At 57.8% G+C, this 22,734-nt stretch overlaps 5 protein-coding genes across 11 annotated transcripts in view; 2 read left to right on the top strand and 3 right to left on the bottom strand.

The window, feature by feature from the left end:
* Positions 1-22,734, bottom strand: part of LOC130156659 (selenoprotein Pb-like) — a 38,816-nt gene that overhangs the window by 1,532 nt on the left and 14,550 nt on the right. Inside the window, exons 1-4 of one of the 3 annotated variants that reach the window (XM_056355253.1) lie at positions 1,628-1,714; positions 637-854; positions 321-533; positions 58-193 (exon numbers count right to left, since the gene is read on the bottom strand). In XM_056355253.1, the coding sequence (XP_056211228.1) occupies positions 58-193; positions 321-533; positions 637-839 (552 nt within the window). In that variant the 5' untranslated portion in view covers positions 840-854; positions 1,628-1,714. Of the gene's footprint in view, positions 1-57; positions 194-320; positions 534-636; positions 855-1,627; positions 1,715-22,734 lie in introns of those variants that run through there. The other 2 variants (XM_056355254.1, XM_056355255.1) reach the window with 2 other exon arrangements.
* On the top strand, positions 3,072-5,982 carry HPDL (4-hydroxyphenylpyruvate dioxygenase like). Its single transcript, XM_056355252.1, has 2 exons — positions 3,072-3,171; positions 4,288-5,982. Exon 2 carries the CDS (start codon positions 4,299-4,301, stop codon positions 5,481-5,483), a length of 1,185 nt encoding a protein of 394 aa, XP_056211227.1. The 5' UTR covers positions 3,072-3,171; positions 4,288-4,298; the 3' UTR covers positions 5,484-5,982.
* MUTYH (mutY DNA glycosylase) lies at positions 6,562-11,917 on the bottom strand. Of its 4 annotated transcripts, XM_056355248.1 has the most exons (16): positions 11,744-11,917; positions 11,451-11,572; positions 10,604-10,643; positions 10,184-10,257; positions 10,011-10,052; positions 9,861-9,932; positions 9,540-9,653; positions 9,173-9,270; positions 8,741-8,885; positions 8,565-8,640; positions 8,305-8,490; positions 7,964-8,109; positions 7,615-7,767; positions 7,418-7,468; positions 7,000-7,146; positions 6,562-6,912 (listed from the first exon to the last, which is right to left on the bottom strand). In XM_056355248.1, the coding sequence occupies exons 1-15, from the start codon at positions 11,841-11,843 to the stop codon at positions 7,042-7,044; spliced, it is 1,524 nt and encodes a 507-aa protein (XP_056211223.1). In that variant the 5' UTR covers positions 11,844-11,917; the 3' UTR covers positions 6,562-6,912; positions 7,000-7,041. The 4 variants fall into 4 exon arrangements, with proteins under 4 accessions (XP_056211223.1, XP_056211222.1, XP_056211225.1 ...); XM_056355247.1 differs by having other exon boundaries at positions 6,562-7,146; XM_056355250.1 differs by having other exon boundaries at positions 6,562-7,146; positions 11,491-11,572; positions 11,744-11,916.
* Positions 12,114-17,625, top strand: TOE1 (target of EGR1, exonuclease). Its single transcript, XM_056355246.1, has 7 exons — positions 12,114-12,432; positions 12,503-12,543; positions 12,721-12,817; positions 12,958-13,116; positions 13,456-13,715; positions 15,113-15,284; positions 16,311-17,625. Exons 1-7 carry the CDS (start codon positions 12,271-12,273, stop codon positions 17,109-17,111), a joined length of 1,692 nt encoding a protein of 563 aa, XP_056211221.1. The 5' UTR covers positions 12,114-12,270; the 3' UTR covers positions 17,112-17,625.
* The window catches only part of TESK2 (testis associated actin remodelling kinase 2), an 84,345-nt gene continuing 79,160 nt past the window's right edge, over positions 17,550-22,734 (bottom strand). For both annotated transcript variants that reach the window (XM_056355245.1, XM_056355244.1), the window contains one exon: positions 17,550-22,426. In XM_056355245.1, the coding sequence (XP_056211220.1) occupies positions 21,414-22,426 (1,013 nt within the window). In that variant the 3' untranslated portion in view covers positions 17,550-21,413. The remainder of the gene's footprint in view (positions 22,427-22,734) is intronic.

Below are 22,734 nucleotides of genomic sequence, written 5' to 3'. Positions count from 1 at the left end.
GTGAAATACCAGAGAAGAGAAGGGAGTCTGGCTCCAGCGAGCACCCCTGTGCCTTACCTGCTGGGTGGTGTTGGGGTAGAGGGAGCAGTTGCCACAGAAGTCCTTGCTGTGGGTGAAGCGGATAGCCGACTCCACGTAGGGGAAGTGGAGGAAGCTGTAGGGCAGCTGGATGTGGAAAGCCAGGCGGCCGCACCTGCGGGGGGAAGCCATGGCCCGGCTCGAGGCTGGGGGTCTGGGGTCCATGGGGGAAGCTTTTGGAAGCCCACCAAACACTCCTTAACCCTGCCAGGAAAGCCTCAGCCGAGACGGGGAACACTCACCGGTCGTAGATGAGGAAGTCGTCCTTGTCACCCCCCAGGACCTGCCAGACATCGGGGTCCTCCGGCTCTGGCTGGAAGACGGGCACGCCTGGGGGGGCCTGGCGCTCCAGCTCCCCGAACATGGCGTGGGAGAGCGGCGCCTTCTCGTTGATGATCATGTAGCGGACATCGACCGTGCCCTGCCGGGCCAGCCTCTCTCGCAGGCCCCCGAGTCTGCGGGGAAGGAGGTGCCAGGAGGGAGGTGCCGCGGTGGGGGCTGCCGTGCTGCCCCCCAGCATGGCAGGGCTGGGTTTGGGGTAGGGAAAGGAGGGCTCACCTGTGGGCCTGCTGCAGGCAGAAGTGTCAGCTGGCCTTCAGCAGGGCCACCACCGTCACCCGCCCCGCCACCCCTGCCATGGGGCTCGAGCCGTTGATGCTCCATGCCGGTGCCTCCTGGCAGAGCCGGCTGCTGTTGGTTTCCCCCTCGGAGGCTGAGGCCAGCCCCAGCCAGGCGGCCAGGGCCAGCACCAGCAGCGCCATCCCGGACCCCCGGCCCTGGCAGGGGGGAAAGGGGGATGTGTCTCCACTCTGCCCCAGGACTCGGCCTGATGGGGTCCTCCCAACCCACCCCAACCGCCTCCCCGCACCCCCCTCCGGGGCAGACAAATACTGGTGGGCGGTTCATACTGGTCCCAGCACAGCACCAGGAGCCGGGCCCCCCCAGCTGGGGGAGCAAGGAAAGGGGGATGAGGTGAGGGGATTGGAGTGCCCGGCTCCCAACAAGCACAGCACCCGCACCGCTGGCTTTTGTGGGCACCTGCTGCCAGAGCCGGCTGCCCATGTGTCCCCCAGCACCGAGGCACCGGCTCCACAGCTCAAGGGATGAAGGTCCTGCCCCACCTTCTCTACCTCCTTGACCCCAAAACCCAAACCCAGCCCCAGCCGGAGGTCTGCCTTTGCCCCAGAGGCAGACAGGGATGCAACCCCCGTCACCTCCAGGCACCAGCAGGGAGTCTCTGGGACAGAGATGGTTTCACTTTCAGGTGACCTTGAGAGTCCTTGATACTCTGGGGGTGCACAGAGCCTTTAAACCCCCTGCCCCCAGTGTCTGCCCAAAGCCCCTTCCTCCCACAGTCCCCTAACCCTGCCCACCCCAAGATATACCCCAACCCTCCAGCACCCAGCATGTTTAATGGGCAGTGGGAGGACATGGGGCTGGGGGCACGATTTGGGGAGATGGGGAGGGAGCAGGGGGTTGCGGGGTCTGGTCAGGGTGGATGCACCCCCAATCCCCAGCCCTCTCCCCCGCGAGAACGAGCCCTCAATACCGCACTTCTCACTGCCGTCCTCCAGCCAGACCTCGCTCCTGGCCCCAGCAGCTCTCGGCAATGCCCAGCTGGCCCTGGTCTCCCTTTTATCTCCTGTCCACTCTCCCCGCCCAGGAGGGAGGAGAAGAGCCTTGGCTGGAGCAGGACCAGTGCCCCAGCCACCGCTGCCTGCCTTGGGGGACAGCAACAAGGCAGGCACTGTCCCCCTTGGTGCCATGCAGCTTCGGGGTCCTGCTGCCACAGCCCAGCCCGAGCCTTGCTGGGACAAAGCCGTGCCTGGTGCTGGGCTGGCGCAGAGGGTGCCAGGCAGTGCCGCGGGGAAAACACAGGCACAGCCACTCGAGACCACCCCGCGGGCACAGGAGGGCTGGGGGGATTGCCAAGGGCACTGCTTGCCCCAAAGGGTTGCAGGACCGCGGGGTGACATCGAACAGTGCCATCCGTGCGCAAGGTCCCAGGGGAGCTGCCAGCACAGCCTCTGCCACCTCGCCGCCAAAAAGATGGGTGCCTGCCCCACACCCCTGGGGTGCTGGAGCTCCCTGCCCCGCGGGGTGCCACCCCGAAGGCCTCGCCACCCTGCTGCACAGCGTCACAGTCACCCCCGGCCGTGCTTGGCCCCCCAGCAAGCCCCCAGCAGCCGGTCTCATGCCTCCTGCCTGGCCCCACGCCGGGGGGGCTGCGGCGGTGCGGGGAGCCGTTGCTCCCTTGGGAAATCACATCCCTTGGGAAATCACAGCGCCGGTGGATTCCGCCCCCCCGCCGAACCGGAGGAGCTCACCGCTCTGGCTACACACGGACATCTCCGCAAATATTTGAGCAGTTTATCGTAGCTGGGCTCTGTACAAAAACATGATAAGGCAGGGAAGGGCAGCAGATACGGACACAACGGGGGCAGCGACAGTCCCAGACATGGCGGGGGGGGGGGGGGGGGCAGGTGTCCATCAGCCACAAGCAGCAGGGAGAGAGGGCCTCGCTGCGGGGGGGCTGGAGGGGCTCAGGGATGTCAGCAAGGACATAGGGCCACGGGTGGGCATGGGTGAGCTGGCGCAGCTGCGTGGGGTCAGCCTGGAGCCGATCCACCCCTCGACCGAGGCGGGACCCTCCGCAGAGCTGTCACCCCCCCCCCGTCCGCAAGATGCTCCCCCCAGGTCCCCGCCGGGCTCCCTGCACCGAGCAGGGGCGCGTACCCCGCTGCAGGCCTGCCCTGCCCTGCCGGGCTGCGGGCTCGCCGCCGCCAGCCATCCCAGCCCCGCTCCCCGGGGACCAGCTCGCCGCCCCCCTGTGCCCGTCCCCACGCCGGCGGCCGCAGCCCGGCTCCTCCGGCGCCGCCGCAGCTCGCGGGGCCCGCAGCGCCCAGCACGGCCCCAGGCCCCGTCCGTGCCCGGGGCACCCACCGATCCCCCGCCGGGGCGGCTGCCCCACGGCCGGGCAGGGCGCTCCGCAGCCTGCCGCTGTCGCTCCCTCCGCCCGGGGAGGAGCGAACTGCACCGCCTCGGGGGCCGGCCCCTGCCCCGGCATCCCCTTCGCCCGCAGCCCTGACCCCGGTGAGCCGCGGCCCGGGGCGGCCGGGGCCCTGCAGGCCCGCGGGGGCGGGGGGCGCGGCGGGGGGGGGCGGGAGGGAGCGCCGGCCCCGGGCACGTGCTCAGCGGGGGAGGCTGCGCGCGGGGCCCGCTCCCCGGCTGGGGGAGCGGAGGGGGGGGTCCCACCGCCGGGCCCGAGCCGCAGCGCCCCGGGGGCAGCGCTCAGCGAACGGCCATTGCGGGGAGGGGGGGGGGGAGCGGGAGGGAGCACTGAAGCCGGGGGGTGGGGGGTGTCCCCTGTCCCCCCAGTGCACCGCTGTGGGGTCTGGCCAGAGCGGCCGGTGCGTGCACGGGTGGGGGGGGGAGGGGCGGGAAGCCTGGGTGGGATGTTGAGAGGTGATGCCGGGTGGGCTTCTGGGCAGATCTTCTGCCCCCTTCGGTGTAGGGGGTGTTGGGGGTGAGGGGGGGTCACTTTTCCCGCAGTGTCGTCCTCCCCCCCTCGATTTCACCCTCTGCGGCCCTAGGGCAAGGTCACTGCCCCCAGCGGGGGGGCTGGTAGCTCCACACCACCCTTGGTACAAGGTTGTGACCCCACCGCACCCCCCGCCATTTGTGGGACACCCCTGACAAGCACTGGGGCAGCACAGGAGCCTTTTAGCCGTAGTAACCGGTGTGTTGCTTCATGTTTACCAGTCCAACCTCCATGTTCCTGGTTGCAGGTACAGGACGTTCCCGCCCCGCCACAACCCTTGTCCCCATCCCGCTGCTCACACACGCAGCAGGACTCCCCGCTAACCCCCTGCGGTGCCCTTGAGGGACATGGCTCCAGAGGGGACCCGCTGGGCTGCAGCCCCAGCTGAGGGCTTTTCCCCCGTGACCCCCAGCGCGGGCATGGGGCAGGCCAGCGTAGCGCAGGGGTGGTGGGACAGCTCAGCATCCTTGGGTGGCTGGTGGGTGCCCTTGCACAGAGCATACTGCCTTGTGAGACCCCTTTATTTAGAATGCACACGTTTAAGGGGTGTGAACGGACACGGGGGTGCGTCTACACCTGGAAACGCACTTGTGCTCTGTGCAAGGTGGGGGAACGGCTCCTTCCCACGGCCAGCATGGCCCCCCTGACCCCGTGCGTCCTCCCCGCAGCCTGCCCAGCCATGGCAGCCTTGCTGAGCCGCCCCTGCTTCATCTCCCTCCACGTGCCCTACAGGCAGGGCTGGGCCCAGGACTTGTGGAACACCTTTTGCTTCCAGCCGGTGGCCGTGCGGGAGACAGCGCGGGTCCGGCAGCTGGCCTTGCGACGGGGATCTGCCGTCTTCCTCGTCAATGAGCGCTTGGCACCGGGGCCTGCCGGCGCCTCCTCCCATGATTTCCTCTACGATGTGGACCCCCGGCCCACCTTGGGCACGGCCTCCAACGTCTGCTTCGAGGTGGACGACGTGCCAGGGCTCTGCAAGCAGCTGCAAAGCTGGGGATGCTCCCTGCCGGTGCCCCCCACGGAGCTAAGGGATGACAGCGGCTCTGTCACCTACGGGGTGGTCAGCTCCATCGTGGGCAATGTCAGCCATACCCTTCTGGACCGATCCCGCTACCAGGGACCCTTCCTGCCTGGCTTCCAGCCCATCCAAGGAGCCCCCTTGGCCACGAGGGACGGGATTGAGATCACCCACTTTGACCACATCACGTACGTCTGCCCGCGGGGCGGCGCACGGGCGGCCCTGGACTGGTACCGGCACTGCTTTGGCTTCCGCCGCTTCTTGCTGAACCCACAGGAGAGGCCGGCGGAGGGGTATGTGCTCGGGGGGCAGGGGATGGGCATGCTGCTCCTCGCGCTGCAGAGCGCCCAGGGTGCCTCAGCACACGGCTGCAAGCTTGTCCTCGCCGAGTCCCTCTCTGAGGATGGCACCAACCAAGTCGACACCTTCCTAGAGCAGCACGGCGGGGCTGGGATCCAGCATGTCGGCCTCCGCACCACTGATATTATCGCCACGACCAGGGCTTTGCAGCAGCGGGGTGCGCGGTTCTTCACACCCCCCACCAGCTATTACAGCCAGGGGGGCAAAGTGGAGGAGATCCAGGGGGCTGGGCAGGACCCATGCACACTGGCAGAGCTCGGCATCCTGCTGGACACCACAGCACCCAGGGACAAGGGCCAGACGGGCACCGATGCCACAGAGAGCCCTTCCCAGGAGTATTTGATGCAGATCTTCACCCATCCCATCTTCTCTGAGGAGACCTTCTTCCTGGAGCTCATTGACCGGCGGGGAGCCCCAGGCTTTGGGGAAGGCAATATACGGGCACTGTGGAAAGCTGTGCAGGTCTATATGGACCAGCAGCAGTAGTGGCAACACTGCAATCGTCCCTCAGCTCCCCATCCTCTTCGGTCCAACTCTGGGGTGGTACGCTGCTGTAGAGATACCAGTAGGTGCCTGCAGCATGGCCCAGGTGGGCAGGGACGAAGGGAGGTCTCCAGGTCAACCCAGAGCCAACTCAGCGTGGGAACAAGTTGCTCAGGGCCAAGTCCAGCAGGGCTCTGAACATCCCTCAGGATGGAGAGTGATTTCTCCCCCTCCCTGGGTTCCCAGTTATTTATTCAACCTCCAGTTAAGAGCTTTCTGCCTTAATTTCATCTTAATTTAATGAGACTTGTGCCTGCAGCATAGCCAGGAACACTGCTGGCACACCACCAGCCCCAGTTGTTGGGGGATGAGGGGCTGCCAGAGGGGAGTGGTTAATGCAGGGGCCCTGGACATGGCCAGCTGTCAAGAGTTACGACCCAGAACATGGCCAGACCCTGCGCAGGGCAACTGACGGCCTCTTGCTCCTCTCAATTAAAGAATTAACTTGCAAACCCTGCTTTTTCCTCTTCTCCTCCCATTTAAGATGTGCCACGTGCCAGGCAGGGATGAAGGGGCCCTTTCTGCCCCTCAAGGCAGGCTGGCCCCAGTCCTGCAGTCCCTAAACTGAGGGCACTTGCCCCCTCCCCACACCCCCAGCCCAGCCCCTCGCCCTGCCAGCCCCCAGGCTTCTGCCTTTGCAAGGCTGCTACTGTGCAGCACAGGGAAAGCCACAGCGTGAACATAGCGAGGAACAGCCTGACAGAAAAAGTAAAAAGGGGGGAAGAAAACCCTACATAAAAACCCCGGGGCTGGGGGGTGGGTGGGTGTTGCTTGGCCCCAGAGGAGCAGCCTGCAGGTGGAAGCTGTGCAGCCCCTGGGGGCTGATGCCTCCTCGCAGAGGAGAGGGGCTCTGTGTGCCTTACTTGGCGTTGTTTGGGGTCACCAGTTAGTGCTCAGCCAAGCAGCTCCCGTCCTGCTGCCCCCAGCCCAGATGCAAGGATGGCTGGCAGGATCTCTACATTTGACCACATGCTGCCCAACACCCCCAGCTCAGCACAGCGCAACAGTGGCACAAAGCGACTTCAAAAACCACACACACTTAAGATTTATTATTACAAAGCCTGTAGCTCAAGTTCAGTAAAAACAGAGTGTATAAAAAGGACTGTGGGAGGCCAGGAAGGGTACAGCAGCATCCACAATTACTGTCTGGCAGACGGGGCTGCAGGTGGGGACAGGACTGCGGGAACAATGTGGCCACAGCCTTGCAGCTGCTGGAGAGAAACCCCTGCTGCGGTGAGCCCGCAGCGCCAGCCGTGGCTGTACAGGGCTGAATAAGCCCAGGAGAGCTCCAGCCAGGCCAGGAGGTCAAGCCTGGCTCCAGGTCACATCCAGGGCCACATCAAGGTGCAACCCACAGGGGAGCCACTGGACTCTGCAAGGAGTGGGAGACCAGTCCAGGGCTGTGTACTGGGCTCGCAGCAGTAAGGGGGACACAACGCCCACACAAGGCAGGACTCACCACAGCACGAGACCACCAGAGCCCTGTATGTGGAAGGTGCCATCATGGGGCAGTCGGTACCCGGAGGAAGGTGTAGAGGGAGAGCTGCGTCCCACCACCGGTGCTGCTTGCTCCCTGCGTTTTTGCCCCCCGCTTCCGTTTGGAGCCCTGCAGGAGACACGCAGCAGGGCTAAACCAAACCCCAGGGCCCCCCACAGCCTCCAGGGATCCTCTCTGGGGCAAAGGGCCCCTAGTACTGGGGACACCCAGGGGCAATCCCAGCTAGGCAAATCCCCCAGACATTGCCCTGCTGCAAGCTGGGGATGCTCCTCAGCCTGACCCCAAACCCCAGGGGGGCTCCAGCACCACACACCAGAGGCTGGCCCACAGCCACAGGGAGCAGCTCCCGGGGTCCCGCGCACCCTCCAGCAATGCTCACCTTGCCAGGGCTGCTCTCCTTCCTGTGCTGCTTCTCACATGCTTTCAGCACCTGAAGGAAGCACAAGAGAGCCCAGAACTGAAAAGCAGCTGGGTGCTGGAGCTGGGAGAGCCCACAGAGGTTGGGGAGTGGATGCCAGAAGCTCTCCCAGGAAACCAAGAAGACTAAGGAAGGAAAGGTTCAGGTGATCCCAGTACCTTCTTCATGGCTGTGGACACAGCAGAGGCATAAAACTCCTCCTCTGTCACCCAGCGGGACGAGGACGAGGCAGGGTCCAGGGTCACATCCCCATCCAGGGGCAAGGAGTAGACCACATACGTCTGGTGGATGTGAGAGAAGATATGGACCACCTGTGAGGGGATGGAAAGACATATGAAAACAGCAGCTCGCAGGCGGCAGGGGAGGCATGGCTCAGCTGCCCCACAAACGCACAGAGTCTGCCAGGGCTCTGAGGACTGGGGCAGGGCAACAGCAGAGAAGGGGGACCCTCTTCCCCCCACAGCTGAGCAGAGGGCTCACACTGCATCTCTCTGGCTCCAGGCTCACCTCTCCAATGAGCTGCAGGCCTTTGGCCACCACGGGCTGCCCCATCCAGGCCTGGAGGTGATCTGCCAGCGCCTGCCTCTCCTCCTCCTCCTGCAGACCCTGAGCCAGCGGGAGACTTGGGAACTCCCAGAGCCCGGCCAGGAGACCTGGGGAGGGGGCACGACAGGGATGTGAGCTGGCAAGGGGGGCATCTGGAAACACTGAGCCCGAGGGAGCTCTTTTCCCCGCCCCAGCAGCAAGTGCATTGCTAGGACATCCCTCTTCCAGGCTGCTCTGTCCCTCGTACAGGTGGGAAGGGGCCATGCGATGCCTTCCCCCCCGCTGCTGCCCAGCCCCATTACCTGAGCTGGGTCTTTGCACAATGAGGTACTCTGGGGCCCCGTGGCAGCCCCTCCGCTCCAGCACACACGAGGCGGTTCGTGCCACCCGTGGCTGCTTCTTTGCTGCTTTCCGGGGGAAGTTGGTCACCCCCAGGCTGCTGTCCCATGGCTCCGTGGCTGGGGGGCACAGGGGACAGCCCCCAACACCTGCAAACACAGATGTAACAGATGCCACAGGGGCCAGACCCAGAGCTACAACAAGGTTCTCCCTGCGCACTAACCACAGTCCTCAACATCAGGCACTGGGGTGGGTTTTCCAAACAGCTGCTGAGAAGCGAAGGCCAGCTCCTTCTCCACCTGCAAGGGAGCCACGGGCATGAGGACAGGCTCATCCACCAGCCCACCTTGTCCTCACACATGGCAACCCCTCAGGGCCAGATTTTGGGATCATACTTACCCTGCGCCGTGCTTGGCAGTGCTGCTTCACGGGACACTCCCCGCACAGCGGGGCCTTGGGCACACACACAGTCGCCCCCAGCTCCATCAGGGCTTGGTTAAAATCCCCCGGGCGGCTCCTGTCTACCAGGGCATTGGCCATGTCCCTGGGAGAAACAGCAGTGAGTGGCACAGGACTCTGTGGGGAGAGGGCCCCAGGACCTTTGCCTGCCTCCTGCCTGTGAGGGGGGATGCTCCTAGGTAGGCACAGGCAACCCTGCTGCTTTCGCCACCACTCCCAGCAGCACCAGCTTCCCAAGAGCTCCTGCACCCCACGCCTCTCCCCCTTCACAGGCTCAGCTCCCAAAGGCTCCCGAGTGATCCTGCCCTCGGCCACCAACACAAAGAGCCACAATCGCCACAGCGTGGAGTGGGGATGGAGCGCTCCCCTTACCAGAGCTGGTCGATGACGGCCGGGCTGCTGGAGTCAGCACCGATGCACCGGAGGCGGCACAGGACCCGGATCACGTTCCCATCCACAATGCCGGTAGCCTGGGACGAGGAGCTGGGGTTACTGTGCCGGGAGACACCCACGCTCCCAGCAAGGCGAGGAGCTGGGGTGCTCCCAGGACGGAGAGGGGACACACAGGGCTGACCCACAGGCCAAGCTGGCTGGTGGACAAGATTCGCTGCCAAGCAGGGGAGCCGGAGCCAAGCACAGCCCTGGGGAGCCTCTGGCCTGAGAACCAGCAGCAGGATCTGCTGGGAGCGGGGCTGGGTGGCAGGGAGAGGAGACACATCTGCTGATGCCCAGCTCTCACCTGCCTGTACGAGATGGACGCGATGGCTCCTGCTGTGTATCGGCCCACTCCTGGCAGCAGCTTCTGCAGGTCCTCAGCTGTCCTGGGCATCTGGCCGGCCAGCTCGAACACCACCTGGCAGAGAGGGGGGCCGAGGTCAAGGGAGAAGCCAGGGTGCATGTCTGCAACCCATTTTACCCACAGCAAGGTAAGATCGCAGACTCTATAGCTTTGTGCCAGCAGCGCACAGCCCCAGTGAGGCAGGGTGGAGGTGAGCCAGCACCAACCCACGGGCCGCAGGGGGCTTTGGAAATGCCCCCCCACACCCCAGCACCAGGGCACCTTCTTTGCTGCCTCCTGCAGACGCTTCCCTCTTGAGTAGTAGCCAAGTCCAGCCCACAGCTCGTTCACCTCCTGCGCCAAGAGACATGGTGCAGGGTCAGATGAAGAGCCACGAGGGCAGGGAGAGCACCCGATCCCAGCAATGCTCACCTCCAGGGACGCCTGCGCCAGAGCCTGCAGCGTCGGCCACTTCTGCGGTGCGGAGGGAAGGGGACAAGTCAGGGGCAAGCAGAACTGTGCTCTGTGTCTGGGCATCTGCCACAGGCAGCCGGCAAGGCTGCCAAAAGGGGACACGAGCACAGGACGCTGTCAGGAACAGTCACCTGCATCCAGCGGTTGTAGTAGTCAATCACTGTAGCCACCTGTGTCTGCTGGAGCATGACCTCCGATACCCACACTGCGGGGAGCAAGGCAGGGATCAGGGCAGAAGTACCACCACCACATGCCATGGCCACGTTAGCACCGGCTCCATGCACTGCACTAGTGTCCAACCCACAGGTCCCCTTCCCACCCCTCACCTTCCCCACACCCCACAGGAGCTCCCTCAGGCCCCAAGTGGGCTCTCCAACTTCCCAGCGCCTTGCAAAGGGGGCCAGTGGCTCTTGGGGCCACTCCACGCCACCTCTTCCAAGGACGGCAACTGAAGCCACGTCTCCTCACAAGGCTGTGTTCCCCACCCGTGCCGGGGGGTGACAGGCAGCTGGGCACCCCACGCACACCAAGGTGCAGCCCCCGCTCCTCACCTGCGTACGCCCGTCTGTCAGTATCCAGCTCAGCTGCTGCCTGAAGGGGAAGGAGATGGAGCGTGAGGGAACAAGGTGACACAGGATCTCACCGCAGAGAGAACCCGCATATAAAATAAAATTGTTTATGGTGTGTTTTGAACACTGCATGGAATCCGCAAGAAGCCACTTCCCCCAAGCGCTCCGAAGTTCTGAGCTCAGCTTAACCAACGGCCCAAGCACCTTCTCCCTGGTGAAGCATCCCACAGTGAGAGTGGACCTTAGAGGGTCAAAATCCCACCGGAGGAGCTGTCGCAGACCTGAGCCCCTTCGCATGGGAAGCGGCTACAGACAGCTGTCAATCCCCCAGAAGGGCCACACGCTTCCCAGCGCCATTCAGACGGACGCTGCTGTAAAGCTGACGCCCACCCCCAGCACCTCTGTCCCCATCCAGTCGCCTGTCGCCAGGCCGAGCGCAGAGTGGGGGGCTCTAATGGAAGCGCCTGGCAGGGACGTGGCACACCCGGTCCGCACAGCGCCCGCTCTGCGGGTACCGCAGGGGTGGGAACAGAACAGGCTTCAAGGGCCACCGGGCTAAGTCTGCCGGAGAAATGCGCTCCGGGCCGGGGGCTGGGTTGGAGCAGCGCGGCTTCACCCCGCGCCCTTCTCCGCTCTTCACACCCGGAGACTGGCCACAGACCGCGCCCAGGGAACCGCCAGGACGAGCGGGGAGCAGCACGGTCCCGTTCCCAGCACCCGCTCCCACGCAGCCAGGGATACACGGCACAGGGAAAGGCACCGCGTAACCTCAGCACCGCTCCCTCAAGGCGGGGGACCCGGCTCCCGCTGGCGCCCCCGCCCCCCTCACCAGCGTCCGCCAGGGCAGGTCCCGCTTGCACCGGTCGTACCAGCCCAGCAGGTCCCCGCGCAGGGCCGCGATCTCCGCCGGGTCGCTGAAGAGATGCCGGGTAGGCGGCGGCGCGGGGGCCCCTGCCGGGGAGCAGCGCGGGATCAGCGCACGGCGAGGGGCGGCGCAAGGCCGCGGGGCCAGAGGCGGGGGCCCGGCAGAGCCGCTGCCCGGTGGGCGAGCGCCGGTAACTGCCCAGGCCGGCGGCCCCGCGCCCCAGAGGCCGCCCCGCGCTCCCCCCCGGCCCCGGGCACCTCGGCGGAGCGACGCGCCCTTCCGGCTCCGTCCCGCTGGCGGAGCCGCCCTCCCGCCACTGCGCCGGAGACCCCCGGCGGCCGCCCGGAGCGGGCCCATATCCAGGGAGACCTGGGAAGACCCGGGGAACGGCACCACACGAGGCTTTCCCGGGAAAACGTTTCCCTCGCAGACCCCGCCCACGCGGGGGGACAAATCAGAGCGGGCGGCCCCGCCCACCTTCCCGCGTGAGCCAATCGAAACGGGGCGCGGAGGGGGCGGGCTCGCGCCCTCGCGCCTCCCGGAGGAGGGGGCGGGACCTCCCGGCGCACCGGAGCCAATTAGCGCTCGGGAGGAGGAAACGACACCGCCCCTTCTCCCGGCGGCCCCAGCGGCCGCATGGAAGGACCCCGCGGGGCTGCCTGAGCTAAACGCCCGTTTCCTTCGGAAGGAAATTTCGGCTGACGAGGCGTTTCGGAGAGGGAGGGCAGCACCCGCTGGCGGCGGGAAGAGGCGGAGGCGCCGTGCGGGCCGGCGGCGCGGGGCGATGGGCGGGAGCGGACAGGCGGCGGGCAGCCGCGGCGGGGCGGGCGCGGCCATGGCGCGGTGGCGGGTGCCGGTGGTGGACGTGCAGAGCGACAACTTCACGGAGCTGTGGCCCTCCATGGTGCTGGCGCTGCGCACCGCCACCTTCGTCGCCGTAGACACGGTGAGGCGGGGGGCGGGCGGGGGCGGGGAGCGGCGGCGCGGCCGGGCGGCTGACGGGTGTCTCCCCGCAGGAGCTGAGCGGCCTCGGCGCCAGGAAGTCGCTGCTGAGCCCGTGAGTGCCCCGGGGGGGGTGTGGGTGCTGGGGGGTCGCTCGGCCGGGGGGCTCCGTGGGGCGCGTCCCTCCGGTACCGGTTGCCCGGCCCTTTCCCGCCGCGGGCTTGGCTCTGCCGGGGCGGCCGGTGGGGCGGGCCTGGGCCGGGCCGTTAGCTGCCGCTCTCCTGCCGCCCAGGTGCATCGAGGAGCGGTACAAGGCCGTCTGCAGCGCGGCCCGGAGCCGCTCCGTCCTGTCCCTCGGCGTCGCCTGTTTCAGGCAGCTCCCCGAGAAGGTAGGTGTCCGCCTGCTCCTGCCCCCGCCTCCCCAGGGAGCCGCGGGCACCGGGACTCAACCCACCTGCGCTCCGGGAATTCCGGCTGGCAGCTCCCCGTGGCAGGCGTCCCGGTGCTGCCCCGCGCTCTCCTCCCGCAGCCCCAGAACACGTACCTCTGCCAGATCTACAACCTGACGCTCCTCTGCATGGAGGACTACGTTGTCGAGCCTCAGTCGGTGCAGTTCCTGGTGCAGCACGGCTTTGACTTCAACAAGCAGTATTCCCAAGGGATTCCCTACCACAAGGGCAACGACAAGGTACCGAGCCGCTCTCCTTCAGACACCTCGGCTTGCTCTGCTCCAGGCTGCCGGGGAGGCTGCTGGCTTCCCCCGATCCTGGCATCTCCCTTGCACAGCTGCTGAGTGAAGGTGGGCTCACGCTGAGGTCTTGACTACAGCGTTATCCCTTTCACCTCCCTGCTGTTTTATATCCAGGCTGATGATTGTTGCAGTTGGTTTTCCAAGTATTTGGGCCTCTCTTTGGTCAGAGCAGGTTGTAGCTGTAGGCAGCATTCTGCTACAGCAGGCACTGAGGACTTCCCAGGGTGACAGCAAGTCAAGGTGCTAAGGCTCGTTGAGTAATCCTTCTTCTTACAGGGTAATGAGAACCAGAGCCAGAGCGTTCGGGGTTTTTTCCTGGAGCTGATACGAGCGAAGAAACCTCTCATTCTCCATAACGGCCTGATCGATCTGGTCTTCCTGTACCAGTGCTTCTATGCTCACCTCCCAGACAGCCTCGGCACCTTCACCACAGACCTCTCAGAAATGTTCCCAGCAGGAATATACGACACCAAATATGCTTCAGAGTTTGAGACTCGCTTTGTAGCATCCTACCTGGAGTATGCTTACAAGAAGTGGTGAGCAGCACTCTGGTATTTAAAGCTTAACAGGAGGAAAGGCAAAGGGAGCAGCGATATTTTGTTGTTTTGTTTTTCCAGGCAAGGGGGTGGGGTCTTTGTATTATCCCAGTGAGTGAAGAAAAGTGCTTTTCAGGTGACTCCGCCCTGTGCTTTTCACATTTCCAGGACAAGTGCTGAGTCCGTAAGGGTGCATTTTGTAATACACCTTATCTGTTTGGTGGGCAACTGCTGAAGAGAATTTCAAAATGTGCCAGTGGAGGACTGACCACACCGTGACCTGATCTAACTGAAAACTAATTGATTCGCTACGTGGCTCTGGTCCGGTAGTGCCACAGGGCCACCACAGGAACACACACGGAAGAGACACCCTTAAAACTCAGCTAGAGAGCGAACAAAAATACGGCTGTGCCTGCAGGGTCTGCTGTTACAACTCATTTTTGTGAGGGATGGTGCAGTTAAAGGGTGGGTGCTCCCCGCGCTTCCTGACGCTGACCAGGTCTGCTGTGCATCCTGCACATGATGCTGCGTGCAGCCAGTTACCACTCCCATTGCTTTCCTTCCAAGTGAAGGTTGTGCTTTTGTTCCAGGACATGTCCGTTTAGTTCATGTATCAGTCTGGCCCCTCATTCTGCACTCCCCACACCATCTAAACAAGCCCCTGGCAGCGATACAGCCCCTTGAATCTCCATTAAACTGAAGTCACACTTCACATAGAGGAAAAATGGTATCTTTAGTGACTGTTTTATATCAGGAAATGCCACTTTGACAGGTCTGAAAACATTCAAGATGGCTGTTCTCAAACATGAGAATGCTTTGTTTTGACAAGAGAAAAATACTTTTTAAACTGACCTCTTAAATGCTTTAACCCACAATTCTAGTTAACTGGAGCTTTTCCAAAGGTTTTGGCCCTTCTAGCCAGCTCCTGGGACAAAACAGTTCTTTTCTCATAAGGTGAAAGACGTTTCCTTGTCTTTGTTGCCCAGGTTTGACCTGTCTGGGTGGTGACTGCTGGGTGCTCTACATGACACATCATTCTGGGGCTTTTTTTCTTCATCATTGACATTATGAAGACCAACATATATCTTAGTGCCCTTAATATTTAAAGACAAACTATGTGTCTCCTTTTCCCACAGCTACACTGGAGACACTGTTGTCCCTGCCTGTATGTTGGCATAAGAGAAACCAACCTTTAAATTGGCATGGAAGCAACTACTTACTAAAGCTGTTCTCCTGAGGCTGAGTTTCTTTCCAGCCAGCTGTTGAGCTGGGGCTAAAGCTCAAGAGAAGGAAACCAGTGGAGTTGAGGCTTGGTGGAGAGCAGCGTAGAGCTGGTGCACACACACTGTGGTACCTTCAGTGAGGTAACTGCGTAACTCTGCTCTTATTTGTTCCAGCAAGCGAGAGAACTGCAAGCTGAAGGACTCCGATGGCCAGCACCTCACCATTGAGTTCTGCCACTACCCTGCCAACATGTCCCGTTATATCGACTACCGCCACTGCTCTCTGGAAGAAGAAAGCCACAACACGGGACGGGGAAATAAGGTGCCTGTCTGTGAGAAATTTTCGGTAAGTAACATGAATCCCTGCTTCTTCCTTGGCTCCATGGAAAGAGCCACATGTAGCCAGAGCAGGAAGCAGTAAAACACCTGGGAACTTTCCCTTGCTTGCTTCACAGTACAAGGAAGATTTTTCAGGCTTCAGGTGGCTTCATGACTGAAAGGGCAATAGGATGTTCTGTTCACTCTGGAGGCAGTGAATTCCACAAGTTAGACATGGAGATTCAGAAGGAGATTATATAGCCCTAAATAGCAGGATGGTGTGAGTTACAGTACACATTTCTGCCTTTGGAGGTCTTTAAGATCTAAATTAGTTTGGCTTGTCTTCTGAGCAAGAAATGCCACCTCTTCCCTTCCCCATAACTTGATTAGATATTTAAAAAAACCCAAAACATTGCCTGTCTGCAGCATCTGGCACCGTAGCACAGTGTGATCCATAGCATTTCGAGTCCTGGTGCTGCTATTGCAGTAAACATAGTCCTTCTGATCAGATCATAACTGATTTCAGAGGTTTCAGGGAGAAAAGCTCTTCCAGATGTTGCATGTTACTGTCACAAAACAACACAGGTTGGGGAAATCTCTGGAAGTTTCTCATCCAACCATGAACTCAATGTTGCTCAGAGCTTGTTCAGTGAATTTTGAAAGCATCTGAGGACAGAGACTACAAAACCTCTCCAGGCCCCTGTTCTAGTGCTTGACCATTTGCTGTGAAAAATGCTTTTCTATGTATCTAGTCACAGTTTCCCTTGACTGTTCCCTTGACTGGTGCTCTCCAGGTAGAACAAACCCGCCTTCCTTGGCCTCTCCTCATGCATCGTGTGCTGCACCTTGACAGCTCCCTGCTGCACTCACTGCCGTTTGTCGGAGCCTTTCTTGTGTCTTGTGGGACCGTAACTGGACACGGTGCCCCCACTGTAGCCCCACACGCCCTCAGCAGCGGGGGATAATCGGCACTGCTTCATGTTACTGTTACGGTGAGAGGCTGCTGTAACCAGGAGGCTGGTGGATACAGGCTTCTCTCTCTCTCTCTCCCTAGGCCTATGGCTGGTGTCCAAAAGGGGTGAAGTGTCTGCAGTCTCATAACATTGACCTCATAATTGATGAGGACGACAAGCTTGGGGAACAGAAGCGGAAGAAACGGAAGCAAAAATGGAAGCGTCGGAAGAATACAGAAGAGCCCGCAAAGGTGTTTGAACAGGAAGGCTCAGGGAGAGAAACAGAGCAGGTTCAGAATGGGGAGGAGGGACCACCACGAAAACAGAGCTGCTATGAACCTGTAGCTGCTACAGAGCTGGAAGAGATCACATGCAACAGTGAGGGCAAATCACTGGAGGAAAACTCCATGGATGCAGAAGCAGAGGTCAGCTCAGACACCAGTGCACAATGGGAAAAGGACGTGGGGAGCACCGAAGGAGCCGCTGCCCAGGCAGCAGCTGCTGTGAGCCCTTCAGCCGAGGGGAACGCCTCTGACAGTGACCAAGTGGAGGCGAAGCCAGAGGTTCCCACGGGGATGGGCTCAGTCCATCACCCAGACATCCCTGAGACTGAAGCAGCATGTGCCACAGAAAAGGAGAAGGAAACCCATGGCCCCCCTTCCCAGGGGGGCACACACAGAGCTGGCTTTGATGCATTCATGACTGGCTACATCATGGCTTACGTCTGGATGCTCAAGAAAGGAAAAAACATGGACATGGGTGCAGGGCCCTGGTTGCCAGACTGCCATAATAAACTGTACCTCAGCGGGAAATCGGTGCCGCTTCAAATAGCAAAGAGCTTGTTTTCTAAATCTTCCAAAGCTCACAGCCAGAAGATGAAGCTGGCCTGGGCCAGTGGATAGAGCTAGAGGACTCCTCACTTAACTAAGCTTTTTATTCCCCTCCAGTTTTAAGTTCTTTATTCCATCAAGAACTGACCAGAAGGGGAACAAGTTTCTTACTCTTGCTTTTTTTTTTTTTTAACTTCTGACTGATTAAATTGCTGTCAGTGGGAGTTGCCCCTGTTGTTCCTTAGTGGCACGTTGGGCTGTGAAGGTGGGGTGAGGTTGGAAAAGAGGGAGAGAAGTGCACCTCTCCAACATGGATTGAGTAGTGTAACACTTCAGTAAGATAGCAGAGAGAAATAACACTGATTAACGGTGAGTTTTCTTTGTTTATAATTCAGCATGGAGCAATTGCAAATACAATCTCAAGCCAGGTATTAATGTCATTCATAGCTTAAGTAAGCATTTGAACCAGCTTTTTCATCCTAGAGTTGTCTGTTAATGACAAGACTCAGGCCTTGATTTCATTTTTATTTTGAAAGCAAGTTGGGAAAGTTTACAAAACCTGACCAAGAAAAAAATTATGAAAATATTTAACTGGATTCATCTTTGGTTACTTCTTATTGCAGTTCCAATAAAACATACACCATTTCTATAGTTCAAAAAAAAGTCAGAAGGTCAATCAACATAAAAACAAGACGTGCTTTCTTTACATATTCATAAATATCCGCAATATTAGAAAAGTTGTTTTGCAAAGATTTTTTTTCTGGCAGTGTTAACTTACTATTATACACAAGCTACAAACTTCTTCCTAAGCCTTTAATTACAAGTTGAGCTATTTACAGACTGCAAAATATTAAGACGTAAAACTCCTTCATAAATACGAAAATAGATCATCTCGCAAAGATCTTTATACTTAATCAAATATCTGGCTGCCCCTCCTCCCAAAAAAAGGTTATTTGTTTTGCATAGAAATGTAGTGACATGCAATATAAACAATAGCATTAAGTGCAAACAGGAATTATTCAAGTGTCTTTAGTTGTACTGGCAAAAAAATACCAATATTCTGTCACACATAATACATCAATGCCTCTCCAACAAGTATAAGTTTACTATAGCCCCTTGTCCGCACTGCTTTTGAGGGGCAGCAGTTTACATGCATTCTCTTAGTTGCATTTTATCAATCTGCAACCACAAGAAAAATAGCTTATAACAGACCTTTAAATGAATTCAACATAGAGAGATTTAAAGTGAATTAAAAATATCTTTTCTCTCTTCAGGAAACCTAGCAATGTATAGAAAGTTTTAAAAGAGCAAGAACCGCTCCCATAAGCAAGTCAAAAATCATGATAAAATCCAATCACAATAAAACTTTGTCACATCACCATAAAACGAGGAGCTTGCTGACCACATGTTCATATTCATGTCCACCAGCAGCTGTCAGAAAATGTCCCTCTGTAGAGGAGCACCCTCAGGTAGGCAGAAAACCTAGCAGTAGTTACTAGGTGCAACCTAGATTCAGCTTTACATAACCAAAGGGATGAGATGTACTGAGTGCCAACTACATCCAGACCCTCGGAAACACTGGGGTTTAGCAATCACTTCGCTATTTTTAAGTGGCCTTTTACTCCAGTTTCATACCCATGCCTCTTTTCCCATGCAGACCCAGAATCCGGGAAAGGCCTGAATTGCTATTCCTTGGCACTTCTGATATCTCCACCTCAATACAAAGAGCTAGAAAAGTTGATACATGTGCCCTATGCACGTCAGCTGGCTGTGCTGAGAGTGAACATTTAAGAAAATGAAATTTTAGCCATGCTGCTTTGTAAGAGAGCTGTTCAGGACAGGGGAACATTTTAAGAGACTGTGGTGTAAGAAAACAGATGAGGTCACTGTGATGGGTACCACAGAGGTACCCCAAGCCTGACTGCACAGGCTTTGCAGTCAGAGTCAGAGAGGGCATCAGGCTGCACCATGCGGTGTCGGTGCCGACAACCAGGACGAGTGGGAGCCACAGAGCAGCCAGAGGGGTGTGCGTGTGCTCTCCGAGGGGGCTGCAGGTAGCTGTAGGGTGCTGGACAGTCTCCTTGCTGCCTGGTGATCCAGAAGTAAACTATTTCTTATTATTGCTTGTTTTTCTGAAGTCACACACCTAAATGCATCTCGTGACAACAGAAGCTGGTGCTGATGGTTTCCCTCCCAAAAGATTACAATTGTATAAAAGACTGCGGGGGGAGGAGGGTGGGGGGGCCGGCACCAGGCAGGCAACGAGCTGGCAGCTGAGTTCTGCTTGCCCTGTCCTCAACGGAAATCGCACACACGCAGCGCCAGCCATACAGGCTGCTCCGCACGCTGCAGACAGGATACACAAGACACTCTACAGATCAGCAACACCTTCACGAGGCAGAGAAGTGTGTGGGCCAACAGGGGTGAGCTTGGTAAGTATAGGTATTTTCTCTTTCAGACTCCTAACAGCTGCCTGATCTGGTACGGACTGTGCTAAGAAACTCAGTGACACCGGGTTTCTTACTTAATTCTATGCAGCCACTGCAAAGGGTAACTGCTACTCAGGGTAACACATACTTCACAAGAGGAAGTCATCGTCATTATCACTCATGAAATAGTTACCTACATCTCTGGAAAGGATAAACATCTCGGCCAAGAAGGAACTAAGGCTTTCTTCTTCATCCTTTCTTTGAGATGGGAAAAGAATAGAAATAGTTTTGCTTCCATCAGAGACTAGCTTACATTTTCCACCCTTATAAGAGAGCAGAAAGAAAGGGTAACAGGCTACCTGGGTGATTCCACTGCATTACCATCTGTTCAGCAGGCATGCAATGCATACCTCACTTAGGAATGATAATACAGGTTAAAAAAAAACAAAAAAAAATTACACATCCCATGTTGGTGGGCCTATGATACTGGAAAAGGGGAGGATGTTGCACAAACATAATCACAGAACAAGCTTTCCTGTACATCACGTCCCAGAACAGGGATCTCTGATGCTGGTTCCAGCAAGCAGCATTAAAGCTTATGTACTGCTGCTTTCACATGTACCTGCTGGTGGAGGGGGGGGGGAGATAATCCTATTCAGTGACAGCAGACACCAATGAAGGTAACAGCTTCTTTCTGTAGAAGAAAAAAAAAAGTTAATTTGGGACAAACTAATCTTCTTCAGTTTGAAAATTCAAAGCCCTTCTGTGAGTCTACCGTCTATCCTCTCCAAGAGCACTTGTGTGGCTGCGACACTGCTTGGCAACTTCCTGAGCAGGGGATTCCTGTCCTCTACCAAGCAGTCCGATTTTAAATAAAGAGCCATCATTACTGCAGTGATATCAGTGACGTGGGATGTCGTACCAGGGAGGGAGATGAACGTGACCCTTTTAGCTTAGTGTAATAGTCACCTGTGATGTAGATACTGTATTTAACTAACTATTCTGCAGAAACAGATCACAATGTTCATTCAGCTCCTAAGAGGGAACAGCCCTCGCCCCCCAAAAGCTCAGTACAACGGGTACTTTCACTGGCAGTTTCTCCAGAAGTTCAGAACTGTCAATGCCTAGAATATCGCTCTCCTCTTGAGCCCAGGGCAAATCTTCCTCCACATTCAGGTTGAGGTACATGAAGAGCTGTGCAAGGAGGAGAGCGGTGCTTACTGCATCCTGCTTCCCTACACTAATGTGTTAACACATCATTTCCAAATGCCAAGGGAAAATAGAACACCAGGGAACAAATTCTCATTAATTGCAAAGTACTTATCATGTGACTCAGCCTGCAGATTGCAACCAGCATGAGGGGTTTTGGTTTTGCTGCTTTTGAAAGAAGAGCTTTAATGTTGCAAGAGCATTCACAGCAGCTCTGGGACCACAGAACATTCCTATGTGCTCAGCATAGCTCTGAATTATCTCTGTGCCTGTGTCTAAAACAGAGGCTCCGACTCACGTGTGTTGCTGCATAATGTTAACACAAAATCCGCGGTGGTTTAGAGCAGCTGGTCAGTCAGAAGAAAACCTACAGGTCACTCTTTCTACCCAACATGAAGCTTAAGGCCTTGAAATGCTCCATGCTGGAATTCAGGTAAAACTTTAAGCAGCACCTGCTCTGGCTGCTGCCTCTTAGAAGGACTGTGGGGCCCACGTGGCCATTCTGGCTGGAGCAGTTCCCCCACCTAATGCAAATCAGGGAAGGGAATAAGCACAGTTTGAAATAAAGTTAAAATAATCAGTCTCTCCAGACACTGTCTGCAGCTATCTGCTTGACAGCCGGTTCCTACTGTCTGCTGAGTCTCTTTCAAACGGCAAGCCCAGCACTATAGAAAAACAGTTTAAGCAACTGGGAACAAGAGTTCCCTCAAGGACACGCTCAGTTTGAGGCCTCTCTTCATATGTCACAAGTTGACTGTGTGCTGCCACTTGCCGAGATGTTGGAGGAGGTCTGAGACAACGGGGCAGGACTGTCCCCATCCTGCTCCCTGAAGGGCCATGCCTCTCTCTTCAGCTCAGTGGAAGGACTAACACTGAACAGAGGCTTTGTAGACTCTAGAGGAGTACTTTTCAGTAGGTTGTCTTCCACCTCCATCTCTTCAGAAGGGAGACAACCTGCAAACACTTGTGAGGAGCCATGTCCCGCAGAGTTCACTGAATTCTCAACTGGGAGTTCTTTGTAAGACAGCGGCTCAGGCTGGGCCAGCGCTAATGGTTGATTACGTGCTGGATCTCCACATGTGTTCTCAACAGGGCAAAACCCATTTTCCTCCTGGGCCACTGGCCCATCTGAACAGTCCATATCCTCCTCTTGTCCTGGCAAAGGAAGAAATTCTGACCTGTGAGGTTTGGCTTGAAAGGGGGGAATCTCTGACACACCATATTTACTGCTACTCAGGAGTTTTTGCCGAACCTCTGCACCCAGCTGGATTGGGTCACACCTGCTGACAGTTGAAGACAGTCCCCCAAACAGGCCATATTCCTTGTGCAGCAATTCAGGAGAGAGTGGAAGTGACCTGCATCTCCTCCCAGGAAGATGGGAAAATTCTTGCCAGTCTGTGCTATACGCCTGCCGGAACTGGGACTGGCTGGCTTTCAGGCCTCCACCTGCCTCTGGAGAATGTAAGTCAAACACCAGGGAAATCACAGACTTGCTTGGCATGTCAAAGAATTTGATCTTCCCCCCCTTGAGGTCCTCCCGGGCACTGAAGGGATTAACTTTCCGGCCTAACCCTTTGTTTGGCGTATAGTAGGGGTCCTGCACATTTATCTTCCTGGAAGGCTTGCGGGAGAAGATATCCGACTGGCTGCGTGACAACCAGATATTCCGACGTGGACGAGGTGACTTGGGTGGGATCTTATCATCCAGGGAACTCAAACGTTTTACTCCTGGTCCTTTTTCAATTGCTCCTGAGTAGAAGAAGAGAAATACTCTTAGCTTAAAGGTGCTATACACCTGCATGTCTGCTCACTTGCAGAACCTTCATGATAACTGTAAAGAAAAACCTGCATTTCTGATGTTCCAAAGTATCTTCTGTAAGCACCATCTGCTCGTTCCTTACAAGTTCCTGCACAAACGCAAGCACACCATTCTCTTCTCCTCAGTGCATTATTGGTTTCAAACATGGAGATTTGGCAACCCTGTCCACAGTACCTTTTAAAATTAAAAGTACCTTTTAAACGTAGTTTGGATTGTCTTACATTTAAAATATTTCCTC

This window comes from Falco biarmicus, chromosome 11 (assembly GCF_023638135.1).
Source record: "Falco biarmicus isolate bFalBia1 chromosome 11, bFalBia1.pri, whole genome shotgun sequence".
NCBI lineage: Eukaryota > Metazoa > Chordata > Aves > Falconiformes > Falconidae > Falco > Falco biarmicus.
The sequence above is the reverse complement of the archived record's forward strand: the minus strand, read 5'-3'. Positions and strand labels throughout refer to the sequence as shown.

Excerpts from the sequence above, each read along its gene's own strand:
- HPDL (XM_056355252.1), top strand. The coding sequence starts at position 4,299 with ATGGCAGCCTTGCTGAGCCGCCCCTGCTTCATCTCCCTCCACGTGCCC.
- MUTYH (XM_056355247.1), bottom strand. The coding sequence starts at position 11,843 with ATGGGCCCGCTCCGGGCGGCCGCCGGGGGTCTCCGGCGCAGTGGCGGG. Across the intron at positions 9,933-10,010 it reads TGGCGCAGGCGTCCCTGGAG|GAGGTGAACGAGCTGTGGGC; the intron begins GTGAGCATTGCT and ends CTCTTGGCGCAG. Across the intron at positions 7,768-7,963 it reads GCCTGCAGCTCATTGGAGAG|GTGGTCCATATCTTCTCTCA; the intron begins GTGAGCCTGGAG and ends ATCCCCTCACAG.
- TOE1 (XM_056355246.1), top strand. The coding sequence starts at position 12,271 with ATGGGCGGGAGCGGACAGGCGGCGGGCAGCCGCGGCGGGGCGGGCGCG. Across the intron at positions 12,544-12,720 it reads AGGAAGTCGCTGCTGAGCCC|GTGCATCGAGGAGCGGTACA; the intron begins GTGAGTGCCCCG and ends CCTGCCGCCCAG. Across the intron at positions 15,285-16,310 it reads CTGTCTGTGAGAAATTTTCG|GCCTATGGCTGGTGTCCAAA; the intron begins GTAAGTAACATG and ends CTCTCTCCCTAG.